This window comes from Eleginops maclovinus, chromosome 12 (assembly GCF_036324505.1).
Source record: "Eleginops maclovinus isolate JMC-PN-2008 ecotype Puerto Natales chromosome 12, JC_Emac_rtc_rv5, whole genome shotgun sequence".
NCBI lineage: Eukaryota > Metazoa > Chordata > Actinopteri > Perciformes > Eleginopidae > Eleginops > Eleginops maclovinus.
Window position 1 is genome coordinate 11,145,392 of NC_086360.1, and position 23,271 is coordinate 11,168,662.

Here is a 23,271-nt window from a genome sequence, read left to right on the forward strand (position 1 = left end):
ACCTCATGCGACTCTTCTTGTGATTAACACTCAGGAAAGGCTTTTTGCACATCACCCTTCCAATGAGCTCTTCCTGGTGCAAAGTACGCTGGATTGTGGAACGGTGAACAACTACACCATCAGCAGCCAGATGTTGTTGTAGTTCTCTGGAGGTGGTCTGTGGCTTCTCTGTGACCATTTTCACCATCCTTCGCCTGTGCCTTTCCCCTATTTTTGTCGGCCTACCACATCTTTCCTTCACACGGACTGTTCCTGTGGCCTTCCATTTCACAACTACGTTTCTGACTGTGGAGACAGACAGTTTAAACCTGTCAGATAATTTTTTGTACCCTTCTCCTAATTTATAATGTTGGATTATCTTAGCTTTCAGGTCAGTGGAGAGTTGTTTTGAGGTCCCCATCTTGCCACTCCCTAAGAAAGAACCTAGGCCAGGCACAGCCAGCTATTACCTATGTTAAATAGCCTTTTTCATGATTGGTTCCACCTGTCTTTGTAATTGAAGGTCTAATGAGCTAATCAAAGCAATTTTGTGCAGCAACCTGTCAGCTATAAATCCGTACAGGTGTTGAAATGAATGCTATTTATAAGGGTGCCCAAACTTTTGCACATCCCATTTTTTGCATTTTATTTTATTATAATAAAACTATGTAATGCTACCCTAAGAATTTTGGTCTGGAAAACACTAAAACGTCTACATCTTTGTAGGAAAACAAATGTTGTTGCTGTGATCTTCTATTATAAAGGAAAAGCAAATTGTCATGAAATCTCAGAGGGGTGCCCAAACTTTTGCATACCACTGTACATACATTTCTTTGGCTTATGCTTAATTTGAATATTTAGTGGGATTCATGATGCATTTTGTGTTTGTTGGTGTCATACAATATTATTTATGTTGCTGTAAAACCCAATTCAGCCTTGTTTCAATTAACTATTGGTGATACTAAAACAAAAGGAGCTATCAGCAGCAACAGTCCACTTCAGCACATGCACCTGCCAGATGCATGTGCTGCATAAAGGACCGATAAACTGGGTTATTTTTAATCCAGTTTGCATAATTGTGTGTCAGCCTTTATTGAAACTGGCTTAAATTCTGTATTGTGTTGGCTTTGCAGAGATGCCCTTTAAGGCACATCGTGTAAGAACATCTCCATCCTGCAACATTGTGGCTTTTGTTATTTACAAATTGTATTTAAGTGTATTTTAATACAGTGCTTTCTTGTTTCTAAGACAGTTTGTGTACCAAGCTGTTTATTAGCGGTTTTGTTTCTGCAGTGTGGTAGATATTAGTCCTACTAAATTTCAGTCCTACTATTCTTGTAGATATTTGTGTTTTTCCTTCCTACCATGTTGAACACCTACTCCTTTGCTCTTGTAATTTCTCTTACAGCTATGCCAAAGGGGACCTAGATATTTCCTACATCACCTCCAGAATTGCAGGTATGAATATTACCCTCTATAAAACCTTTGTGAACATGTTTTAACCCCGTTTATCCATGTTTTCATCTAGACATTATTCTATTTTGCATGATGTACATTATTCTAGGGGTATTTCATTCAGATATGGCTTGGACAAAAGCAATGTAACGTAATATCTTGCTTGTCCTTAACATTTTGATGTAGGGATAAACCTTTGATTAATTGGTTACACATATTTCTCTGTATTTGTGTGTGTAGTCATGTCCTTCCCAGCAGAGGGGGTCGAGTCAGCGATAAAGAACAACATCGAAGACGTCCGTCTGTTCCTGGATTCACGTCATGCTGGCCACTATGCTGTCTACAACCTCTCCAAACGATCATACAGGCCTTCTCGATTCCACAACAGGGTATGTTTGTGTGTTAGCGTCCCGGTAGATGCTAACTCGTTTACTCTTAACAGTCACAGGTGTCGTCTATTTGGCACTGTAATACAGATGTTCTTATTGCTGCAGTATTTGCCCTGGTTTACGTTTTGTCAGCTTTACAAGATCCCTGTTGTATTCCGGTGTGTGTCTGTGTCTGTGTGTGCAGGTTTCAGAGTGTAACTGGCAGGTCCGCCGTGCCCCCAACCTGCGCAGTCTCTACAGTGTGTGTAAGAACATGCATCTATGGCTCAAACAAGACCAGAGGAACATCTGTATAGTACACTGCCTGGTAAGTTATCTTCCCCCACCTACTCTTAGACATCCTACCTGCAGACTCGGATGTAAGTAAATGGTAAAAGAAGCTTGAATACATTTAAATGTCACCTTTATCTTTGTTTCGGTAGGACGGCAGGGCAGCATCAGCAGTGGCAGTTTGCTCCTTCCTGTGTTTCTGTCGCCTTTTCACCACAGCTGAGGCGGCCGTCTACATGTTCTCAATGAAACGCTGCCCCCCCGGCATAGCACCCTCACACAAGAGGTAGAATCATGGCAGAGATTCCCACCAGATCCCACAGTATTCCTTTTCAAGCTTAAAGCACAGGATCCTGATCTTGCCTTTGATCATTGCAGGTATATTGAGTATATGTGCGACATGATGGCAGAGGAGCCCATTGTCCCTCACAGCAAGCCCATCACAATTCACTCCATCGTCATGACACCTGTGCCGCTGTTCAACAAGCAGCGTAACGGATGCAGGCCGTTCTGCGAAGTGTATGTTGGAGACGAGAGAGTCCTCACCACATCGCAGGAGTACGACAAGATGAAGTAAGTCTATACACTAACAAAATACAACTTTCTAAAAGGAGTAAAACATTTCCCTTATTTATGCCATTTGTGACTTTTTTTGCTCTTTCCAGGGATTTTAGGATGGAGGATGGGAAAGCAGAGATTCCCCTCAATGTGACAGTCCAAGGAGATGTACTGGTGGTGATCTACCATGCAAGATCTACGCTAGGTGGACGTCTACAGGCCAAGGTACATGCACAAGAAAAGCTTAAAGTGTCATTGAGAATGATTTGTAAGTTGCTGTTTGTAAACAAAATATTCAAAGTCGGCCCTTCCTCCCTGGGCTCAAAGAGGAACAGGGTGCTCGCCAGCAGGTCGTTTTGTCCAAATGACATTTTCTCCTGCTAAATGTGTAATGTTCAGCACTGTGTCCAGCATTTTCGTAGCTTCCATCTGGACGCGTTTTTAGGTTCTGTTAACCGGTCACATTATATACAGTATGTTCATGCCTAAAACCAAACCCAAACCGAGCAAAATAAACCAAAATAAACAAGAGAAAATACAGGGAAATGGCTGCAGGATCAGTGCAGCATCACATATATAGAGGGTCATAAGTAGTGGTGAAGCGGGATTATACTTTGGTCTTTAGAAAAGTTATTGTCCAATTTAAATGCATCATTGCACATCCTTCACAAAACGTTTAATCTCTTTAATGTTTGTGTTTCAGATGGCATCCATGAAGATGTTTCAGATCCAGTTCCACACAGGCTTTGTCCCCAGAAATGCAACCACTGTCAAATTCAACAAGTATGTAAAAGACTTTGAGAGATGCACTACCCTTGACTAAACAAGATCCTTGTAGCTCAAGCTTCACATTTCTTGTTTCTTGACCACAAAATTCATTCCAACAGATTTTTTTATTTTCTAATTACCTCTGATCTTTTTTTTTTGTTTGTTTCCAATCTACCATTTCACCTGGCAGGTATGACCTGGATGCCTGTGATATCCAGGAAAAGTACCCAGACTTGTTCCAGGTCAACTTGGACATTGAGGTGGAACCCAGAGAAAGACCAAGCGCCAAGACCCCTCCCTGGGAGGGCTTTCAAACCAAGGGCCTCAACCCCAAAATCCTGTTCTCCTCTCGAGATGAGCAGCAGGAGATCCTCAGCAAATTTGGTAGATGTTATTGCTTTACAAAAAATGGGCTTTTGGATTAGGATTGTTAGGTTTTTTAATTTTCTTTATCCATTGGTTGTCTGTTCACTTTGATATCAGACATCTTTCTCTTTTTATGCCCAGCCATTCTATGTTTTTTCTTTTGTTATGCTAACTAAGCATTGCATTGTAATCCTTACAGGTAAGCCTGAGCTTCCTCGTCAGCCTGGTTCTTCAGCTTTTTATGACTCCGAGTCGCCACAGCCAGCCCAGACTCCAGAAAACGTAAACCCAACAGAAGTAGAATCTCCTGCCAGCACCGATAGCAATGCCAACAACTTCTTCCAGACACTGGATTGGGAAGGTAATGTGCTTTTGTTCTCATCATAATATCATATACATATCTAAGCTCATGAACATTGGCAAAATCACCTACATTTTCCCAGTTTTGCCCTGGTACTGTAACTATTATCATCTATTCTAAAAAAGGCTATTTTTTGGTTTCCTGACATAATTTGCTCATACTGGATCCAAAACATAAAACATTCCTTTACCTCTTAACCTGTCAAAGACTGCCCACCCTCTCAATAAACTGTCCACTCACCCACTTCTTGTATTTGTAGATGTGAGTGGCCATCAGGATGCCTCAGACATTCAAGGAGGGGGATACATGAACGATGAGGAGGACCTGAGTGACCAGTCAGAAGGAGAGTCCTACTCTTACTCTGCCCCTGGTGGGGAGCCACTGTCACGTGACCCCAGTGAACCGCTGTTTGATGCTGACTTCCAGGTGCAGTTTGACTTTCCATACCACGCAGCCTGACAGTGTTATGAAGTGTAGCCCAAATGCTTAATTTTCTACAAACATCTCTTCATTTCTGTCTGTGTCCCTTTCTCCCCCCCAGAGCTCCCCTCCTGCAGCTCAGGAATCTACCATTGATGACACAGCTGACCTCTTGGGCTTGAACACTGGCCCTTCTGTGTCCTCAACCTCCTCCTCCTCTGCTCCTCCTCCAGGAGGCCAGGGAGGAATGAAAGCTGCATCCAGTAACAGTGACCTCCTCAACGACCTGTTTGCGCCCCCTGCTGGTCAGACAGCAGGAGTGCAGGAAGACTTGTTCTTCAGTGGGCCAGCCAGTGGGAACACATCAGACTCTAAATGTAAGGGTGGAGGCTTTATATTTGCTTCCTGCATTGTTTTAAAAACAACCTCAGCTTCGTCTTTAATGTATTTTTCCCTCCTACCTCGTTGCAGCAATGGGCGACCTGTTTGATCCGTTTGGGATGGGCTCTGGCTCCGGTGTTGGCTCCACTGTGGGCTCCTCTCGGCAGGCCTCTGGACCGGACCTGTTTGGAGACCTGTTGGGCTCTGATGGTTCCCACAGTAACCCCAGTCCAGCTTCTAACACAAGCCTCTTCAACCTCAGTGAGTACTAACGGGACATCATTCAGCATTAGGTCTGCTTTGAGGAGATATGATTTACTAACCTTGCACACAAGCGAATATGCGTACAGGAGCAGCGCATGTGGAGGCAGCGTCGATTATTATTTGCAAATGAGCATATATTTTCTTTCCTAAACATAAATGACATTCATGTTTAAATAAAAACTCTGCAGCAACAAACCTATGGTATGTTTTAGTTTTCCTGGACAAATGTTGCTGTCTCGTTCCTTCCTCAAATCGGCAACAGGAAATAGAAACATGCAACAGAAACTTTAAACTTTTGATCTTTTTGTTTACAGATAAGCTAGTGAAGGATGCCCCTAAGATGACATCATCAGCCAGTCAACCTGACCTGCTGGGTGGGTGGGACAGCTGGGCAGCGGGCTCCACCACTAACATGAGCACCACTACCGCCAGCAAACCCAGCTACACTAACACAGGTGTGTTGAGAACATTTAGCAGGGACTGAACATCTACTGAGCACTAAGAGTTTGGTTGATTCTGTAGCCCATATTGCACATTTTAACAATTATATCTCCCATGTTGTTGTGTCTGTAGCTTCTGGTGGGGCACCCATGTCAAAAGCCAAGTCTCAGACCTTTGATCCCTTTGCTGACCTAGGAAACCTGGGCACCAGTTTACCAGGTAAGAGACTTGTTCAGATATCCAATCGCCTGTAATGATGAAACTCCTCTGACTGTGATCAGTATTGCTAACCTTTACCTATAAATCACTTACTATGCAGGTTCATCCAGCAGTAATATTCCAGGGCCTTCATTTAACCCAAAGGCTCCTCCCTCCTCTGCTAAATCCCAAGCCCAGCCCTGGCAGGCCGGAAGACCCCCCACAGCCCAGAGCAAACCCTGGATGGCCGGATCTGGACCTGGTTCTGCACCCAAAGCAGCCTCTGCCTCACAAGCAGCAGGGTCACAGTCCACCAAACCCAACTACAACCTCAACTTCTCTAGTGTCATTGGTGGGAGGGAGGACAGAGGAGTTCGCGGGCATGGATTTGGTGAGAGAGGTTATTGATCATTTTAATGATTTCTTTCTTTCTTCAATTATCATACAAATATCAGGTTTCCCAAACTGAAATTAATAAATGTGATTAGTCATAAGCAGTGGAATTCACCAGCTACTGAAAAAGGAAGTCAATTCAAATTAAACCTGTAATTTGTATTACTTAGGTCAAATATTGCATTGATTCTCTGTTCTGTGTTGTTTCTGGGAATTGAGACAAAGTTCTCCAAAAAAAACGAATATCTCTGTGCTTTTTTTTTACGCAGGGCCCAAGCCCAAGGTAAAGGAGGATGATTTTGAAGACTTGCTGTCAACTCAGGGTTTTGCCTCTAGGCCTGATAGGAAGGGACCAAGGACAATCGCTGAAATGAGGAGACAGGAGCTCACTAAAGACATTGATCCACTCAAATTACAGGTGACAATTTAAACACACATGTGAAAGACATATAAACCCCTGAAAACTCATATTATTCAAACCAAATTCTGAAATGTTTGCGTGTACCTTTTCCTGGTAAAGTGGTAATGGTTTGTTTTGTTGTCGTGCTGCAGATCTTGGACTGGATTGAGGGGAAGGAGCGAAACATCCGAGCGCTGCTGTCCACTCTTCACACTGTGCTTTGGGAGGGTGAGACCCGCTGGAAGCCTGTGGGCATGGCTGACTTGGTAACACCTGACCAGGTGAAGAAGTACTACAGGAAGGCTGTGCTGATTGTCCATCCAGATAAGGTACAGTAAGAAATAGCTGCTTATGCTTTTAGTGGGGTAAAAACAAACATCCTCTTCCCAGACACTGACAAGGCGACATGGAATACTGTTTTTCATCATAGGGCAAATATTTCACGATAACTTTTCATTGTGTCCTAATTCACGTGATACCCCGGGGTAAGCATTTTTTTTTTAGAAAATACAAAAAAGTTGTACAAATATGAAAAAACATCTTCATCCTGCACCACTCCCTATCTCCGTCTTTTGCAACAGACAGGGATCTGTGGCTTTCAGATGAGATTCTGTGATTGGAGGCTCTGGCTACACAATATCAGCAAAGTGTTTAGTAAATAAATGTAATAAATAAAAAGTTGCTGAGTGAGTTATCGAGAGCTGCCTCAAGCCTTTGGCCACGAAAAGCACAAGGCTTATATATCCTCCTAAATCCTGGAAATTTACTCAGTCTTCCTTTTTGGGAGGCTTTGCAATGTATGCAGTTGTTGCCAATTCTGGATTTGCATCTTTTCCTACACGACATTCCCCCGTTGACATGCACTCAACTGCATTTGTTCATAAGTTTATACAAATGTTCTCTCTCGCTCTTTCTCTAAAACTGGCTAAAGTCTCCTTTCACTTGTTAAAACCGGAAAAGAGACCCACGAGGAGTTACAGAAGTGTAGTTTTCTCTCACCATGTTTTACCGTATGCTAAAAGGTTATTAAAAAAATAATAAAGTGCCTCCCCCAGCTTTAACTGTTCTTCATTGATTGGCAAATGTATGCTCTCTCTCTCTGCAGGCAACAGACAAGCCTTACGAACATTACGCTAAGATGATCTTCATGGAATTGAACGATGCCTGGTCAGAGTTTGAGAACCAAGGATTCAAGTCACTCTTCTAAAACCCTGGTCTGGTTTCCAGCTAGACCAGCCCAGACTGGCTGGATTTTGCCTAACCAAACGGGTTAGACTGGGCCACATTGGACAGGACTGAGCCCACATTGGGCCTTAGGGGGCGCAGAGCCTCTGAGAGGTGTCCTCTTACCATTCCCTTCACTCCCTTCTTCCTTCCTTCCTCCCTTCCTTTGTTCTGTTTCTACAGTCAAGGAAAAAGACCTTTGGCCTCATAGCTGGCTGTAGGAAAGAAATATCCTCACTGGTTCATAAAGAGCCAATAAAATAAACATTGTGATAGTACTTAAACTCACTGCCTACCTGTACGACTGCCTGAGTGGTGCTGCACACATCTGGAGGGGAAGAACGAGTGACAATCACATGGAAGAAGACAACATCTACAAAAGATATCAGATAATACAAATTAAAAAAGACCAAGCTGGTTATCAAGTCATAGGTATTAAGATAAAAAGATTTAATGACCCAACATACTAATACAACTGCTGGTTCATTCAGCTGTGGGTGGCAGGTTTGTCATTTGTGCCTGGCACTTTAGCAAACAACCAGTCACTTCACTGACTGGTAAAAAATAAATGACTACAAATTAACATGGCTGTACATTTTTCAGCATGCTGACCGACATGGAAGTGTTTTTAAGCTTTGTTGCCTAAAAAAATAGTGAATGTTGCTGATGATTCTTGGAAACAACCAAACACAGCATCCAATGGACAAAGAGGCTATCCTGCCTCCGATGAAGAAGCAGGATTAAAATATCAAAAAAATGGATCTAACTAGAAGTGCTACCTTTTGGGCTCAACAGTTGGTTGGGGTTAATATTGAGCAATTTCTTCTCCAGAAAGACTTTGCCTGCTGAACACTACTAATGCTGCTTCTACCATTACAGTGACTGCTACACACACTCCTCAGATTGATGAGAAAATCTGCATCTCAAACTTCTGACAGAGTTGACCTTGTTTTGGAGCCCCATATAAACCCAAGTGGGCAGTCTGTTGTTTTTTGAAGTGCTCTTTTAATTCCTACCCACTCAGGCTATACTGTGTAGCTAACTGCATGCTCTCACACACCATACCTCTCATCAACAGGGGGGTAGGTGTGTTTGATTTCAAACCAGGGTAGTCCAAACGGACGGGGGCTCTTTTATTGAAGTGCTCTTTTTCTTGTAGCAGAAGCAGAGAAGAGTGTACCTGCCTGATAAATGTGTGTGACTTCATGCCTTTCCAGCATCACTATCATTATTAACCCCTCTCTGTAAGCCCTCCACCACCACCACCACCACCACCTCCAGTGCTCAGCTCTGTGGACATTTTTTTTTTAGTGCATAGGAGGAGTTTAAAAAGTGAAGGAATAAAAAGAGACTTTAGTGGTTTAATCTGGTTGCTGTAAGTTTTCTGTATGGGTTTGTTTTGCCCTTTTGTCAGTTAATCATCAATTCAATGTAAATATGAAAATAATATCATCCATCAAGTGGCTTTATTAAGATTGCATCCTGGGGAGCTGATTTATTATGGAGCTTCATGCTTTACTGCGTGAATGGTTGAGTGATTGTGTGTGCGAGTGTTCTGTTTCTGGCAAAAGATAATGAAACCGTATTGGACATCATGCTTTCTTGTCTGCAATCAAAATCTCTTCTTTCTTAATTTAACTTCTTCCAGCCTCTCTCACACTTAAAACAAATCTTTCCAACTTTTGCTTGCTCTTTTTCCCCCCCCCCCCTTTTTTTTTACATTTTACCTCATGGACCAATCAAATCACCTGTTTTTCATATTTATTATATTTTGGGGGGGAAGTTGGGGGTTATAATGACATGTATTCATGTATATTGATGGCACAAGTGAAATTGTTCAGATAATATATAAGTGGAATATGCTGAGTGAAAGTGGGACAGTCGGTGTGGTTGATCAGTGAGCCTCTTTCCATTCCAAAGCATCTATTAATACGAATGTGCTTTTATGAAATATATGTATATATATATCCTCTCTGTTGTTAAAATGTATGTGTTTATCATTTGTCTTTTCAGTTTTTTGTTACCTTTTTTTTTTGTTGTTTCGCATTTTGAATTTCCAACATGAGGGGCCAGTAAATCTAAGTTAGAAAAAAATGAACAAGCTGATGCTTGAATTCAATTCTCTTTGAAATTATCATAGCACAAAGAGGGAGGATTGCAAACCACACATCTGCAGTGTTAACTGTCCCAAATTACATCATACTAATATGAATGTAGATTTCAATGCAAAAACAAATAAAAACCTTTTGATTTGAGGCAAATAATTTGGTTTCATAGTTTGTTTTGAAGTTTCTCACTTGCTACACATTGTCAACCAAAATTAAATCAGATCATGAGAATGTATTAAACCTCAGGAGAAATAACTGACTGCTGCATGCACCTTGGTAGAAACCTGGCCACCAGTGTGATGGGGTACTGACCCTTTCACTTCATACTTTATTTTGCTATGCTTGATCATTACAATTAATTTAACTTTGAGTCTGGGCCATTTAAGTGGATGCTACCAATGTGAGGTTTAACAGTTTATCAATGGTTCATAGACTAGATTTATTGTATTTTTAATAAGTCAAATTATTTATATCCATGAGCCTAGTTGAGTTTATAAAGCTGAGTTTCCCCATAAGGAATCATGCAAATGGCCACATTAAAATCCAAAGCCGTTTGACATGGATGTTTTTTCATACACTGACTTAAGTACTGTTGTTTGATGAAGACCACCCGTTTAACCAACAGACTTCTATTGCCCAAGTAAATTGTTAATAGTATGTCAGTCAAAGCCTGATTAAAACAGTTCCCATGTACTTGGAACAAAGCTAAACCCAAAGCCAGTTATACTTTGGCCCCTTAAAAGATGGCTAGAGATTTATATCTAATTTTACCATTTTGTCCACAAATAAATCATAGCCCCCCTTTTCTTTAGTTAGCATTTCTGAAAATCAGATAATTATTGCAAGTACAGAATTGATGGAAAACTTCATCTCCCTTACTCTTAGTAAATTCAGACCATTTCTCCTGATCTGTTGTGTGAGCGATAGTGTATAGACAGAAAAACAAGTACTCCTGCTTTACAATGAGTTACAGCTTTATTTCAAAGTGGACCAACATCATCTCATCAGTCAAATAACCAGATTACATACGTTTCCCTTCTTGAGCACATACTTTGAACAAATCTGTAGCACATCATAGGGTCTATACAAAATGGATTAAAAAAGTGAAGGGAAGGGGAAAGGGCAGGGCCTCTCAACTCGCCCCTGCCCCCCAAACTGTCTTTTTCCAGTGGCCATGAAACAAAAAACTCCAGCTCTAGGATAGTGTCACGCTAACCTCAGCGTCGGCACTGGTTGGCAGTAGGTAGAACTGGAGGACAGAAATGGAGGCTGGGGAAAGTTTGATGGTAAAAAAAAAGACCTCTAGAAAATGTGAAGTTTTCCATTCCACATGAACGGGCCCAAGTACAACTATAGCCACATTCATCATCGTTACAGGTTTCACATGCATTGGTTATGCTGCATGGAAGCAGACGTGCTGGAGAGAGGAACATGCAAAGATATCAGGCACTGCCAGTCATCGTTGAGGTATCTTCATCTCTCAAGCACTCCTGCTTCCACTGCTAATGCAAAATTCAGGGTTTTATGGGAAGACTACAGATAAGGACCCACAATAAGTTTGTTTCCATTTCTGCACACTTATGACAAGTCTGTTCTGCTGCCTTGAACGCAGCAGGTTTTGGCTCAATGACATCTGGTTTGGTGTTTTGATAGATACCAGGGTCGGAAAGGCACTTCAAAGTGTTGATGTCCCTTCAAATGCGTGGAGTAAACCCTAAAAGAAAAATTAACACAGTCAGCTGTAAAGCTTTGAGTACTCCGAATGGCCAAAGGGGAATCTGTAAAAAGACAGGATAGGAGTCAGTTTGGTGCTGCCGTAAACAATTAGTTATTTAAGTGAGATCAAGTGAGTTCAATATGTTAGATTCTTACAAAGACAGAAAAGGTCTTCCAAGCTGTTTAATGTGGATCTAGCCCTCGATGGAGAGCTCTGGAACAATGTGTCCGTTCAGCGATGCCTCCACTGACATCTCCTAAAAAGAAAAGACATTGGATCAGGCGAGTGCACAGTCAATCCCCAATATTAACCCGTTTGATAATTACTGTAGACATTTTTCATGCTTTGCCTCTTACCATTGAGCTGAGCTGCACAGATTCCACAGCGAGTTGCATCTGACATGGCATTTCACACATATTGGGCTCTTCTGACATCACATCCACACATGTCTGTTCAGCAACGGCTTCCTGGAAAGACAAAGGGGGGGGGGTTACTATACAAAGTCTGACAATCTTTGTATAATATTAAGCAATAATGGTGGAATGAAAATAATAGTTTTACATTAGTCATACAAGTTTTTATATTATCAAAGCTTTATATATTAACTCACAATTACCATTTCCTCTGTGGGGGCTGATGCGGGCTCAGCAAGTGTTACCTCCAGTTGTGAAGGGGTGTCGACTATTGCCACAATTTCCTAAATAAAGCAAGCAGGGAGGTCCCCGTTAAAGCAGCGCATACATATTGTATATGCACATGCATTATGCAAACAAAACATGTGAAAAGGACTTTTAACAGCAAGTTTGCAGTGATGGGAAGGCAGCCTTTTTTTAGTGGCGGCTTTATCCAGAATTAATGTCAAAGCTCTCACCGGCTGGACAGCAGTAGACTCGGCGATGGCGACCTCCACGGCAGAGACAGATTCTGTGACAACAAAGTCATCGACCAGGCACTCGGCAATGTCCTGGAAAAACATAAGGGAACAAGGTGAGAACATTTTAAGATATCCCACAGGTAAGGTCAAAGAATGTAAATGAGGAAGACTAATGAGCACACATCCAAGAAGAAAATGGCAACTGGCTCTGAACTAAGTTTTTGTTTTAAATGGCTTTAAAGCAGAGTGCGTTGGCATCAATAGCAATATCTTAATAGTGACAATAGTTACACAAGACAACTAGTATTTCAGGGTGATTTAAAGCTAGAATGCATCATTGGGGAAAAAAGGGGGGGGGGTCACATGAAGTGTAGTTTCAAGTAGTTTTACCTCCTTGACTTCAGTTACAGGGCCTTCAGCCTCTTCTACTGGAGCCTCAGGGACGGTTTCTGGCTCCTGGAGAGACAACAGATACTGCCATGTCAATATTCAGAACACCATTTGGATGTTGCTAAAGTAACATTCCTACTTCTGAAAATATTGCCACAACAAACCACATTGATGAGGCTAAATGAGAAAACACTCACCACTGGGATTTCCTCAGATGGGGCAGGAACATGCTGAAAGATTACACACTGCAAGTCAGTCTTTGCTGTTACCGTTGCATTATGCAACTGAAACTTGCCAGCAAACACATTTAGCTATTGATGAAGTTCTACTTGAAACTTAAACGATCAATGTTTAGTATTTATGAAAGGATAGCATCTATGGACATAATGAAGATGATTTGATGTGAACTTCCACAAAAAACACACAACCGTTCAAACCACATGCAACGTACAATTGCAAAATACAAACTACATAAAAGTCCATGCACATTGTTTTTGGGAGGGAAAATAAAAAGTTCAAGAAAGAAAAAAGTTTTTTTTTTTTTTTAAATCAAACTGGCACCTCTGTGATAGCAACAGCCTCAGCAGGGACTTCAGGTGATTCTTCTTCAGCCAACACTTCAATTTCAGCTTCATCCTCCTCAGCTGTGGTTGCAGGACTGACAACAGCTTCAGTCTCCTGTTCTGGCTCAGGTACCTCTGCGGCAACCTCCTCAACCACTGCTTCTGTAAGTGCCTCTTCCACCACAGTTTCTGCAGCGGCCTCCTCTGCAGCTGGTTCAGCAGCAACTGGCTCACTTGCAAGTGCTTCTACCACTGGTTCTTCAACAGCCTCAATAATGCCGACATCTTCGGCAACAGCCACCTCAGGTACAATGACCACTTCTTCCTCTGCCTTCACTTCAGTCACTGTCTCGCAGACATCAAGTGTCTGCACATGCAAAGTCAACACGGCACACATTATGAAACACCATGCAGCATGCACAGGTGAACAAATGGTAACACTTAGAACTGACAAATTAATCTATTGGGGCAATGACATGTGATGAAATAATGACCTACCATGCATGAACAAGACTAGGGCGTTGGTAATGATACAACTATAATGACAAGACTTGCCGTCATAAAGTTCTTACCAGTTCCGTTGCTGTGGTTACAGTTGTAGTCTCCTCTGTCAGATTCTGGAAAATAAGAATAACAACACTTTAAGACAAGGGTAGTGTACCTGTTAGACTTCACAGAAAACATTTGAGAATTCTCTTCACTACAAACTTAAATAAGACCGTTTAGGCAACTTGCCCACCAATTGCAGCACATTAAATGCCCATTACCAACAACTTTAAGAGTTCCTCTTTGGTCAGCATTTGGCATCAAAATAATGTGAGGAGTTGAATTGGGGATAAAATAAAAGTAAAAAATATGTCTAAATCTTTATATCTGAACATGAACCTGTGTTTGTTTCATTTCTTTCCCCACTGAGAAAAAAAATAACAATTATAGAAGAGAATGTGACCTGAGACAACTGTGGGTGCATTTTGTAAGTTATGAAGTAAGGGAAATATTTGACACTCCCATTGGACGGTTTGTCTCTTGTTCAGTTACTGCTTTCAGAAACTTAACACATGGAAACTGACTTATGTAAGAGTCAAAAGGGTTGTGTGTATCAAATGCAAATCTGTTCTTACCTCTGTCTCAACAGGGGCTGCAACTGGAGCCTCAGCTGGGGGTACAACCTACGAAAGAAAAAGGAGAACGTTTACTTACAAGTCAGCTAAACCATCATAGAGGTATGCATTTTTATCCAATGAGAACATGTTGAGGGGCAGACTTATAAATACTACATTTTTTAAAAAGCACATTAACTAGAATTTAGAGGTGATTAAATACATTTGCCAGTTACACTGCAACCATTACTCTGTTTTTCCACAACAGTTAAGATCACACTTTGAGAGGTATACAAGTTCAACAAAAATGTGCCCCAAGCAAAAGGATTCACACAACCAGTTCTAAGCCAAACTGTGGCTGTGATCGCCTTGAGGATTAACAGGAAACCCGTTGACATTCTTAGAAGGTTCACAGTTTACAAATGGTTAAAGTTTGCTGAAAGAAAGAAAATTCACTTTTCTTTAACAATGCAGTGTGTTGGATGCTTTTTAGGATAGGGAACATTAAACATCCTGTTTGCCACCCAATTTTATAATTGGAAGCCGGTGAGCCCATTTCCTAAACCTTTTTGTAACCCATCTCACAGTCATTAGATTTGGTCTGTGCAAGACACCAAACCTTTAGCAAAAGAACTATAAAAAAAGGGGGGTGGTGGAAGCAGCAATGTTCTGTAGTCTGCACCACGCTTTAACATTTCTGCATTACTATTTAACCCATTTTATTAGCCTTACTCATTTAAATATTTTCTTGATGCGCATGAAACACAAAGTAAGTTGACTTTGCAGTGGCAACATGACAGATTTAATGGAAAAGTTGGCAGTAAACTAAATGGCCACTGGCGGCCCCAATGAGCAGCCAATAGGGAGGGCTACAGTGGCAATAACAGGGAGCATCACATAAATAATGTAAAACTTTGATGTCAACAGTAAATTATTTACAAAGTCTTGTGTCAGCCACTCTACAATGTGGGGCAAGTCTGGTGCGTGCAGTCTGGTGCCAGACAAAAACAGAGCAATCATTCAATGTTCATTTGTGCATCTAAAGCTACTGCTTGAACAAAAGCCAAATGGGCCGAAATGCATGCATGTTGAGAGGGGTAAATATATACTCCAGCTAAAGCTTCTGAGGGACGGTATAGGGGAGAGAAAGGAGGAGGGAAGGGCAAGAGGGAGGGGGAAGGACTATAGGCCTTCCTTTGCTTTACAGGAAAACAGGCGTGCACACAGTATAGAATACACAACCCCCTCTAGTCTGTCGAAGCACCAGAACACTTTGTACCAACTGGTCTGTACGCAGACCCTGCCTAACCAGTGCTGCTGGTAAGCAATTCCAGCAAAACACCAAAGCTTGTTTAGAAATGGACCACTTGACCAGATAATTAACTTTACTGGGGAGGTAAGGGGCTATATGCAAAAATAAGCAAACAGTTTGGCCTTTTCAGGAATTAAAGGGAAACAATTTTAAAAAACAGGGAGGCATTTAGTTTTTTTTGCATAAAACAAAGACCTATTGAGCGCCAAAAAACAAACTCATAAAAAGTGCCAGGAAATCTGGGTAAGGCAATATGTGTGCATGTGTAAGGAAAGAGGCTGGACACTGGGTGGGTAAGTTGGTTGGAGGGGCAGCAGCCCACGTGCTTTGCCACAGGTGATATTTTTCCAACCAAGTCTGAGAACACCACAAGTATCATGTCACACATCTTTGTCACCGACCGTTATACATATGCTGATCGTTAAAGCATGGTCTTAAAAGGATGTTATGAGCAAATGACCCAAAGCACCACTATACACATTTCTTACAAACATTCAACAAAAAGTGACTGGTGTCTCAACACTACTGAACAGGTAGATAACACCCAACTTTCCTCATCCTGACTACTCCTAGTACCCCTGACAAAGACCCAGTGATAAGACACATGGCTGAACAAGCACATGTGCTAAGAAGCTAAACTCATAAATACCCATTGGCCCCATAGGGGATGGCCGAAGACAGAAGTGAAAGGGGGAGGCCAGAGGAGGGTGAAAGGAGAGACAGAGGAATAAGTGGTGGGAGGGAGTTATGAGGGTGAATGAATATACAAGGGAGGGAAATGGGTGACGGACTGAAGGGGGAGGGGTTGAGGTCTGCAGGAGCACCGAGGGAGCAAACGGGTACAAAATGTTCAGTCTCAATATGAGCCGCACCCGCTACCTCAGTACACAAAAAATTGTAAAAATGTAACACTCAGCAGGACTGAAATTGGGTGTTGGGTTTAAACTCACCTGAGTGTCCGTGGTGACAACCAGAAGCGGAGGGGCCGCCTCTCTCTTGTCCCAAAGCCAGCTGAATACAAGCCCCATTTGTGCCTGTTCTGGTTCTAGTGTCTATTGACTAATTGACCCTAATGGCAACGAACTCCTTCCTGACACAGGTTGTCAGAGTAACCACTTTTGTGTAAAGATAATTGATTCGAGTTCATAAAACACTAAACACCCAACAACATACAACTACTGTTTTGCGGTGCATTTAAAGCCAGCACTAAATAAATGGCAAGTTAGCTAAAGTGCAAGAGTGTTTGTGAGCATCTAAACCGTATCTGGCACATCTGCAAGCTGTGTAGGAGCAGAGAAGCAGTAAGGCAAGAGGGGAGCTAAGGAGTGATGGATGATGTTGTGGGAGGGAGAGAAGGAGGGATGTAGGAACAAGGGGGGGGGGGCGAAACAACTATACAATGACGGGGAGCAAGAAACATCCATTGGTCCTGTATAGCTCAGAGGGTAGGGCATAACACGCAAGCTTGAGTGACATTCCATAGCAAAGTAAATATGCTGTACCCTATGTAAATTGTACGAGATTACCCAAAATAACAGTGCAGCCTTTTAATCAATTTCTAGCAAAAGGCCACGTCACTGATATACACCTCCTGTCTCCTTACTGGGCAGTGTCGTTCATGCTAACACACATGTCAGCACATGCATGTGCTCCATATGTGGACATGGCTCAGTTACCGAGAGCAAAGTCCACAAATTGTGTGCGCCTACATGCGCAACTGTGTGGTTAGACACATGCATGTGCTGCCTGTATGCCACGACACATAGCCTGCAGTCTACTGGCTGAAACAGAACATTGTGTTCCCAAAATGTGCACATGTTAGTCATGTGAAGAAACAAAGAAAAAGTGTTGAAATTGCAATGCAAACAAATGTAAATAGTTTGAGGGTAAAACTAAAAGTTGGGAAACGTGTTTAGTTATAAGTTACAACTGTGCAAGTTAGCCAAACGGCAATTACTTGAACACAGTAGAAAGCAAGCGTCAGTTCTTTACTTTTTAAACAACATTTTATAGCCTATATTCAAAAAAGCCACCTTTTCCAATCCAGCATATTACACATTTTCAACACTTCTCGCAGCAAAATCAAATAATCCAACATTTATTGAACAAACTCTTAATCAATAGTCATACCAGCCTAATCAAAAAGCTGATGAATTTTAATGAAAGCCATGTGCTTCATTACACAGGCATGTTTTAATGTAGGGGGTAATGTATAATGACTTCTAAAATGGCTCTGCCCACTCTCCTGTGTAGCCTACAAGCTCTCCCATACTTCCCACCTCTTTGCTAAATGGAACACGTTGTTCCCTTTGCCTCTCACCCCACCACCAGCCCCTCCCCCCCTTCTGCTATAAGAGCCCAGCCACAGCATTTGCCGTCCAAACGGTCATCCACAATACTTTAAAACGTAGACTGCAAAAGGAACAACGTGTGCAAATGACATGAGCCAGTGCAAGATTCATAATTTGTAGACATGTGTACACTAGTGAGACAAAGAGGAAATGTGTAGGGAAGCACATTGTTTTTTTACCACGTGACACAATAAAACATTTTCAGCAAACTATTTTTTTTTTTTAACTGGATTTCATCACTACATAAGTTACCATGGTTACAGCTTGCTGGCTGTTTGCCTTGATAGCCAGAAAGCATGGCACTACACAGACTACCAAAGGATAACTAAAGCTGCCATTAAAATGTTCAGGATGCATTATAAGGCCTTTGAAGAGGAGACACAATACCTACCTGGCACAACTCTACTTAAGCCATATTACAAGTGCTTCAGGTACTTATTTGTCACCTGTTGAGGCTTTACCACTACAATAAGCCACTGGTACAACACTAATATAATTATACACTCAAGTGTCTGCATGTGCATGAACCAAAGCAGTTCTTACCTCTGTTATTGGTTCTGTTTCAGGAATGATAGGTTCAGCCTCTTGTTCTATTGAAGCCTCAACTTCAACAGGCTCCTCTGCTGGAGTGTCAACAACTGGTGCTTCTTCAATGATCGGGGCTGGGACTTCAAACTCAACTTCTGCAGGAGCTTTTTCCACCACTTCAGGCTCCGACTCGGGCTCGGCCTCAGGCTCCGCTACTACAGCGGGCTCTGCTACTGCAGCGGGCTCGGGCTCCGCTACTGCAACGGGCTCCGCTACTGCAACGGGCTCGGGCTCCGCTACTGCAACGGGCTCGGGCTCCGCTACTGCAACGGGCTCGGGCTCCGCTACTGCAACGGGCTCGGGCTCTGCAACAGGCTCTGCAACAGGCTCTGCAACAGGCTCTTTCACAACTGGTTCTATTTTGGGGGCCTCAACAATAGGGACTGCAATTGGAACAACCTCTGGAGCTCTAGCCAGTGCTGGAGCTTTAGCCGCTTTCTTTGGGACTGATGTAGGGGGCGCACCAACTGCAATCCCAGGACTCGCTTTGGCTGGTGGGTTGGCCGCATGCTGCTCTTCAAGGACTCTCCTCAGGGCTTGCTGCAAGAGGGACCGCACAAAAGTGTGGGATTAATGATTGTTGTCTTTGTCAAGACAGTGGGAACCACCATTTACTTTTCATGCAACCAATTGGCATTTTACAAGTTAATTGATATAAACAAATTGCTTAAGGTAATCTAAAGCAATATTTATCTCAAACTGAAGTTTAAATGATACCGTTTTCCTTAAAAAAATATTTTTAAAAAGGTGAATTTAGGCAAATGGGACGGAATTATTTGAAGCTCTTGTGTTTAGATACGGCTGTTGTCTGTTTGCAGTTCATTTCAGCACATTTTGGTCTGCAGGAATACCAGGCATGCCATCCAACATGTTTTTTCAGCTTGGGACAAACCCCCCCTCCCAGGGTTTAAAGGATATTTTAGGGGCACAACCACTAGAGGGAGGGGCTGTGTTACAGGGAGAGGGACCAGCAAAGCTACTTAGATAAAGGGGGCTAATTAGTTGAATCAAAACCATCCTGACAGGTCTGGTGAAGCGGGAACGGAAACAGTGAGAGTCAGCAGCACTGATGTGTTCCCCGCAGGCCAGACAGTGGGCCTAATCACCTCATAATCAGGTTACAATCACTCCCCGAAAATGCTTTTGTTAGATAGACAGCCAAATAGTTCATAGTCTATGCCCCGTCAAGCTAACCACCATCAAAACAACCCCTCCCTTACCTCTGCCCACTAATAGCTGGCAAAATTTTCACTACTACATCAACTTCAATGTATCAACTTGTGTACCAGATGCTGTAATAAGGCTTTGCCACTTGTGATTTAAAATGCTTAGGAATGTGCGAGACTAATTTAGCTTTACATCTTCAAGCAACACTTTTCAGCTTTCAAGAGGGAACTGCTGATAACATCCAGCTGTAAGGGACTTTAGGGGCCATTGTTATGTGTTGTAGTGTTACTCGGCGAACTAGAGATTGTGCAGGCTCTGGCACAACAAACGCAAGACATTCCAGTAGTCAACACTACCAAATACAGTTGTGTGGTGCCAGAGTCAGCAAGAGAGTTTGAGGGGGAGGGGCTGAGAAACTCCTTACCTACAAGTCTCCCAAGTGCTGGAGGACTGAAGCACAAGTGCTTTTAAAGTTGTGTATAAGGTTAAAGAGCACAGGTTAAAACAATCATTGTGATTGGAGAAAAGATGGCAGTGTTCAGTGACAGGATAACCCTTGCCCTCTGAGAATTGCAAGCATCTGTTACTTTCTCATTAGTTAAACATCACTCCCACACACCCCTTCGCCACACCCACTCCTCTTTGGGCACTGAATGTTCAGAAGTAAAATCTCTGGCAGTTACCAAAGAGTGGGGAGGGGGCTAGGAGTCCATTTTTTTAAAATTAGCATGCCATTGGCCAACTGCTTCGCCATAATGCATTATTTATTATTATTATTATTATTATTATTATTATTATTATTCATAAATTATGCATAGCAGTTGCTATATAGTGAGTGCAGCATGTACTGAACAGTGTGTACCTGTTTGTGCACGAGAAAGGGGGGGGGGGGGGCTAATTAATGCTTTGCTCGCAGAGAGAAAAATATTTATTTTAAAATATATATGTTTTGATGTGGGCTTAGAGGTTTGATGACCCTAGACGTGTATAGATGGGAAATATAAATACAAGCACTTGTGTACAAATTGTGTACAGAGCGCGCTGAAACCGCACGTGGCGCACGGGAATCCAAATGAACCATTTTCTTTGTCTCTTGCACGGATGCCAGAGGTAATTAATCTAACTGAAAGCCATTTATTTTACTGTATTAATCTTTGATTTGCATTTGAGTGCGTTTGTGGAACAGTTTTAGATCTTGGCGAGATTGTACGCACCAGGCCTACTTGGAGTTACTTAAGAAAAAACAAAGTAAAAAGAAAACATTGTGTCCATTTCTGTCACTTTTATGTTGATATTTCGATTGTTTTAAAAAGGTTTATTTCAAATGGTTTTTCATTGGCAGGAACACGTGCACTTATTCACTTTTTAAAATAAGGTTTTGCATTTTAGGGTAAGACGCTTTCCCATCACTTCAATCACAAGCTGTACATAAAGTACAATGATGCAGGCAGCGGTGCACGTGCGCTCGTCAACGATTTTTCAAGTGTAGAAGGTCAACACTTAGGCTTTTCATCTAAGTTCTAAATCAACACCAGAAAATGTAAATGTCCTGATGAGAGCAAAACTGTAGTGTAAGAAAAAGAGCGTCTGGCATCACTTACCGTCCTCCTCATGCGACGCTTGTTCTTCTTCCTCTTGCTGGGCATTTTGGTAATGTGTGGTGATGGAAACAAGAAAGACCGGAGAAATAAAAAAAGGAGCAGAGAGATCCAAGGAACAAAGCGGGTCTTTATAGAGCCCCCGTCTATCTGTTACCTTTGCATATAACCTATGGGAGCACTGGGTTGAAAGATGGGGGCGTGGAGAGACACAGAAATCGTGATACACACCCCCACCTAAAACACACGCACGTGCACGGCTGCTCTGTGAGATGATTGAATCAGAGTGGAGCTACACTGACTGGATGTTATGCAACCACTCCATCAGCGCGAGGGACAGAGGGAGAAAGAGAGTGGTCCGTGCTGCTTTCAGAGTGCCACACCCCCTTCTCTTGAACAGTTTCTTACTCGAGCACATGGCAACTGCCGCACATGCTCTGAAATGTTTGTTCTACCTTATTTTCTCTACTTTATTCTGTTTTTAAAGTCAGTTTTGTAACATGAAGACCATAAAACCAGCCGGCAGCCAATAGCAAAAGTATTCTTAAGAGAAACCAAACCAAATTAAACCCACAAAACTGCCACTCTTCCGTGCTTCAACTTTTCTGAATTCATTAAAAATCATGAAGCTAGAGAATAGTTTTCATTGTATGTGTCTCCCCCAGGGCTAAAAAAGATAAAGAAAGCTTGTACATGTGTCAACGCCCACCGCCAGCCTGCACTGCATGAGTTGTGAGCACACATTGTGTCCAACTCTTGGGTAGGCCATACTCATGCATAATTAGATAGAAGAATAAATATATGCTTTGTTTTGTCATGTATTGTGCAAATCCTTCAAAGGAAACGCAAATGACAATAACACGCTTATGAAATTCACATTGCTTGTTCAGTAGAGGGAAAGGTGTATAAGCTTTATTTTTTGGCAGAGATTTTAATGTTAAACCAATGCTTTTGAACACAAATTGAGTTGACGATAATGTGGCAGACTCGCCTGAACGCTTGCAACGTGATTTACTGTATGAGTGTAGATGGATTACATATCCATCTACATGTCACCAACACTTCCATGTTGAGCTGCTGATCTTTCCATTATAGTCACTGTAGCTCTTGAAAACTTCAGTCGAGCATACAGCTGCTGCAGGATCTTTATCAATGTGACCTTTTACATACTGTAGTTACTGTCAATCAGTGGTGTAAAGTAATTAAGTACATTTACTCAAGTACTGTAATTAAGTAACATTTTTGGGTAATTGTACTTAACTTGATTATTTCAATTTTATGCTGCTTTGTACTTCTACTTCACTAGAATTCAGAGGTAAATTGAACTTTTACTATATTTATTGTTTACCTTTTAGTTAATTTACAGATTAGGATTAATGATGTGAAATATGATCAACACATAAATAAGATTAACATACACCTGGAGTAACATTCACAAGCTACCCTGCAGCTATGCAAAATCATTAAAACTAGAACTGCACCTTTACCAGCTTTGACAAACACATTAATGCATCAATGATTATAATCAAAACATATACTACTTATTATTCTGAAATGGACCAATCTGCAAAATGAGTGCTTTTGGTACTTTAAGTACATGGTTCATACTTTCATCAGCCTTGCACTACTTTGTGAA

General features: G+C 41.9%; 2 protein-coding genes across 7 annotated transcripts in view; one reads left to right on the plus strand and one right to left on the minus strand.

Annotated features, from left to right (window-relative positions):
- The window catches only part of gak (cyclin G associated kinase), a 28,145-nt gene extending 18,014 nt beyond the window's left edge, over positions 1–10,131 (plus strand). Inside the window, exons 12-29 of one of the 2 annotated variants that reach the window (XM_063897139.1) lie at positions 1,388–1,437; positions 1,675–1,823; positions 2,008–2,130; positions 2,246–2,379; positions 2,472–2,666; positions 2,759–2,876; positions 3,355–3,434; positions 3,610–3,803; positions 3,985–4,146; positions 4,406–4,572; positions 4,688–4,943; positions 5,038–5,208; positions 5,526–5,666; positions 5,785–5,871; positions 5,972–6,250; positions 6,513–6,661; positions 6,796–6,972; positions 7,749–10,131. In XM_063897139.1, coding sequence (XP_063753209.1) covers positions 1,388–1,437; positions 1,675–1,823; positions 2,008–2,130; positions 2,246–2,379; positions 2,472–2,666; positions 2,759–2,876; positions 3,355–3,434; positions 3,610–3,803; positions 3,985–4,146; positions 4,406–4,572; positions 4,688–4,943; positions 5,038–5,208; positions 5,526–5,666; positions 5,785–5,871; positions 5,972–6,250; positions 6,513–6,661; positions 6,796–6,972; positions 7,749–7,850 — 2,734 coding nt within the window. In that variant the 3' untranslated portion in view covers positions 7,851–10,131. The remainder of the gene's footprint in view (positions 1–1,387; positions 1,438–1,674; positions 1,824–2,007; positions 2,131–2,245; positions 2,380–2,471; positions 2,667–2,758; positions 2,877–3,354; positions 3,435–3,609; positions 3,804–3,984; positions 4,147–4,405; positions 4,573–4,687; positions 4,944–5,037; positions 5,209–5,525; positions 5,667–5,784; positions 5,872–5,971; positions 6,251–6,512; positions 6,662–6,795; positions 6,973–7,748) is intronic. The other variant, XM_063897140.1, reaches the window with a different exon arrangement.
- An 800-nt stretch (positions 10,132–10,931) lies between these two features.
- Positions 10,932–21,885, minus strand: LOC134874038 (calphotin-like). Of its 5 annotated transcripts, none has more exons than XM_063898016.1 (12): positions 21,639–21,885; positions 18,826–19,410; positions 14,641–14,688; positions 14,092–14,136; positions 13,518–13,886; positions 13,154–13,186; positions 12,957–13,022; positions 12,564–12,656; positions 12,309–12,389; positions 12,049–12,159; positions 11,848–11,948; positions 10,932–11,689 (listed from the first exon to the last, which is right to left on the minus strand). In XM_063898016.1, the coding sequence occupies exons 1-11, from the start codon at positions 21,681–21,683 to the stop codon at positions 11,886–11,888; spliced, it is 1,539 nt and encodes a 512-aa protein (XP_063754086.1). In that variant the 5' UTR covers positions 21,684–21,885; the 3' UTR covers positions 10,932–11,689; positions 11,848–11,885. The 5 variants fall into 5 exon arrangements, with proteins under 5 accessions (XP_063754086.1, XP_063754085.1, XP_063754084.1 ...); XM_063898015.1 differs by having other exon boundaries at positions 10,932–11,753; XM_063898014.1 differs by having other exon boundaries at positions 12,303–12,389.
- Positions 21,886–23,271: the final 1,386 nt, after the last annotated feature.

Excerpts from the sequence above, each read along its gene's own strand:
- LOC134874038 (XM_063898014.1), bottom strand. The coding sequence starts at position 21,683 with ATGCCCAGCAAGAGGAAGAAGAACAAGCGTCGCATGAGGAGGACG. Across the intron at positions 13,187-13,517 it reads AGGCTGTTGCTATCACAGAG|CATGTTCCTGCCCCATCTGA; the intron begins GTGCCAGTTTGA and ends GTAATCTTTCAG. Across the intron at positions 12,160-12,302 it reads CCACAGAGGAAATGGTAATT|GAAGCCGTTGCTGAACAGAC; the intron begins GTGAGTTAATAT and ends TTGTCTTTCCAG.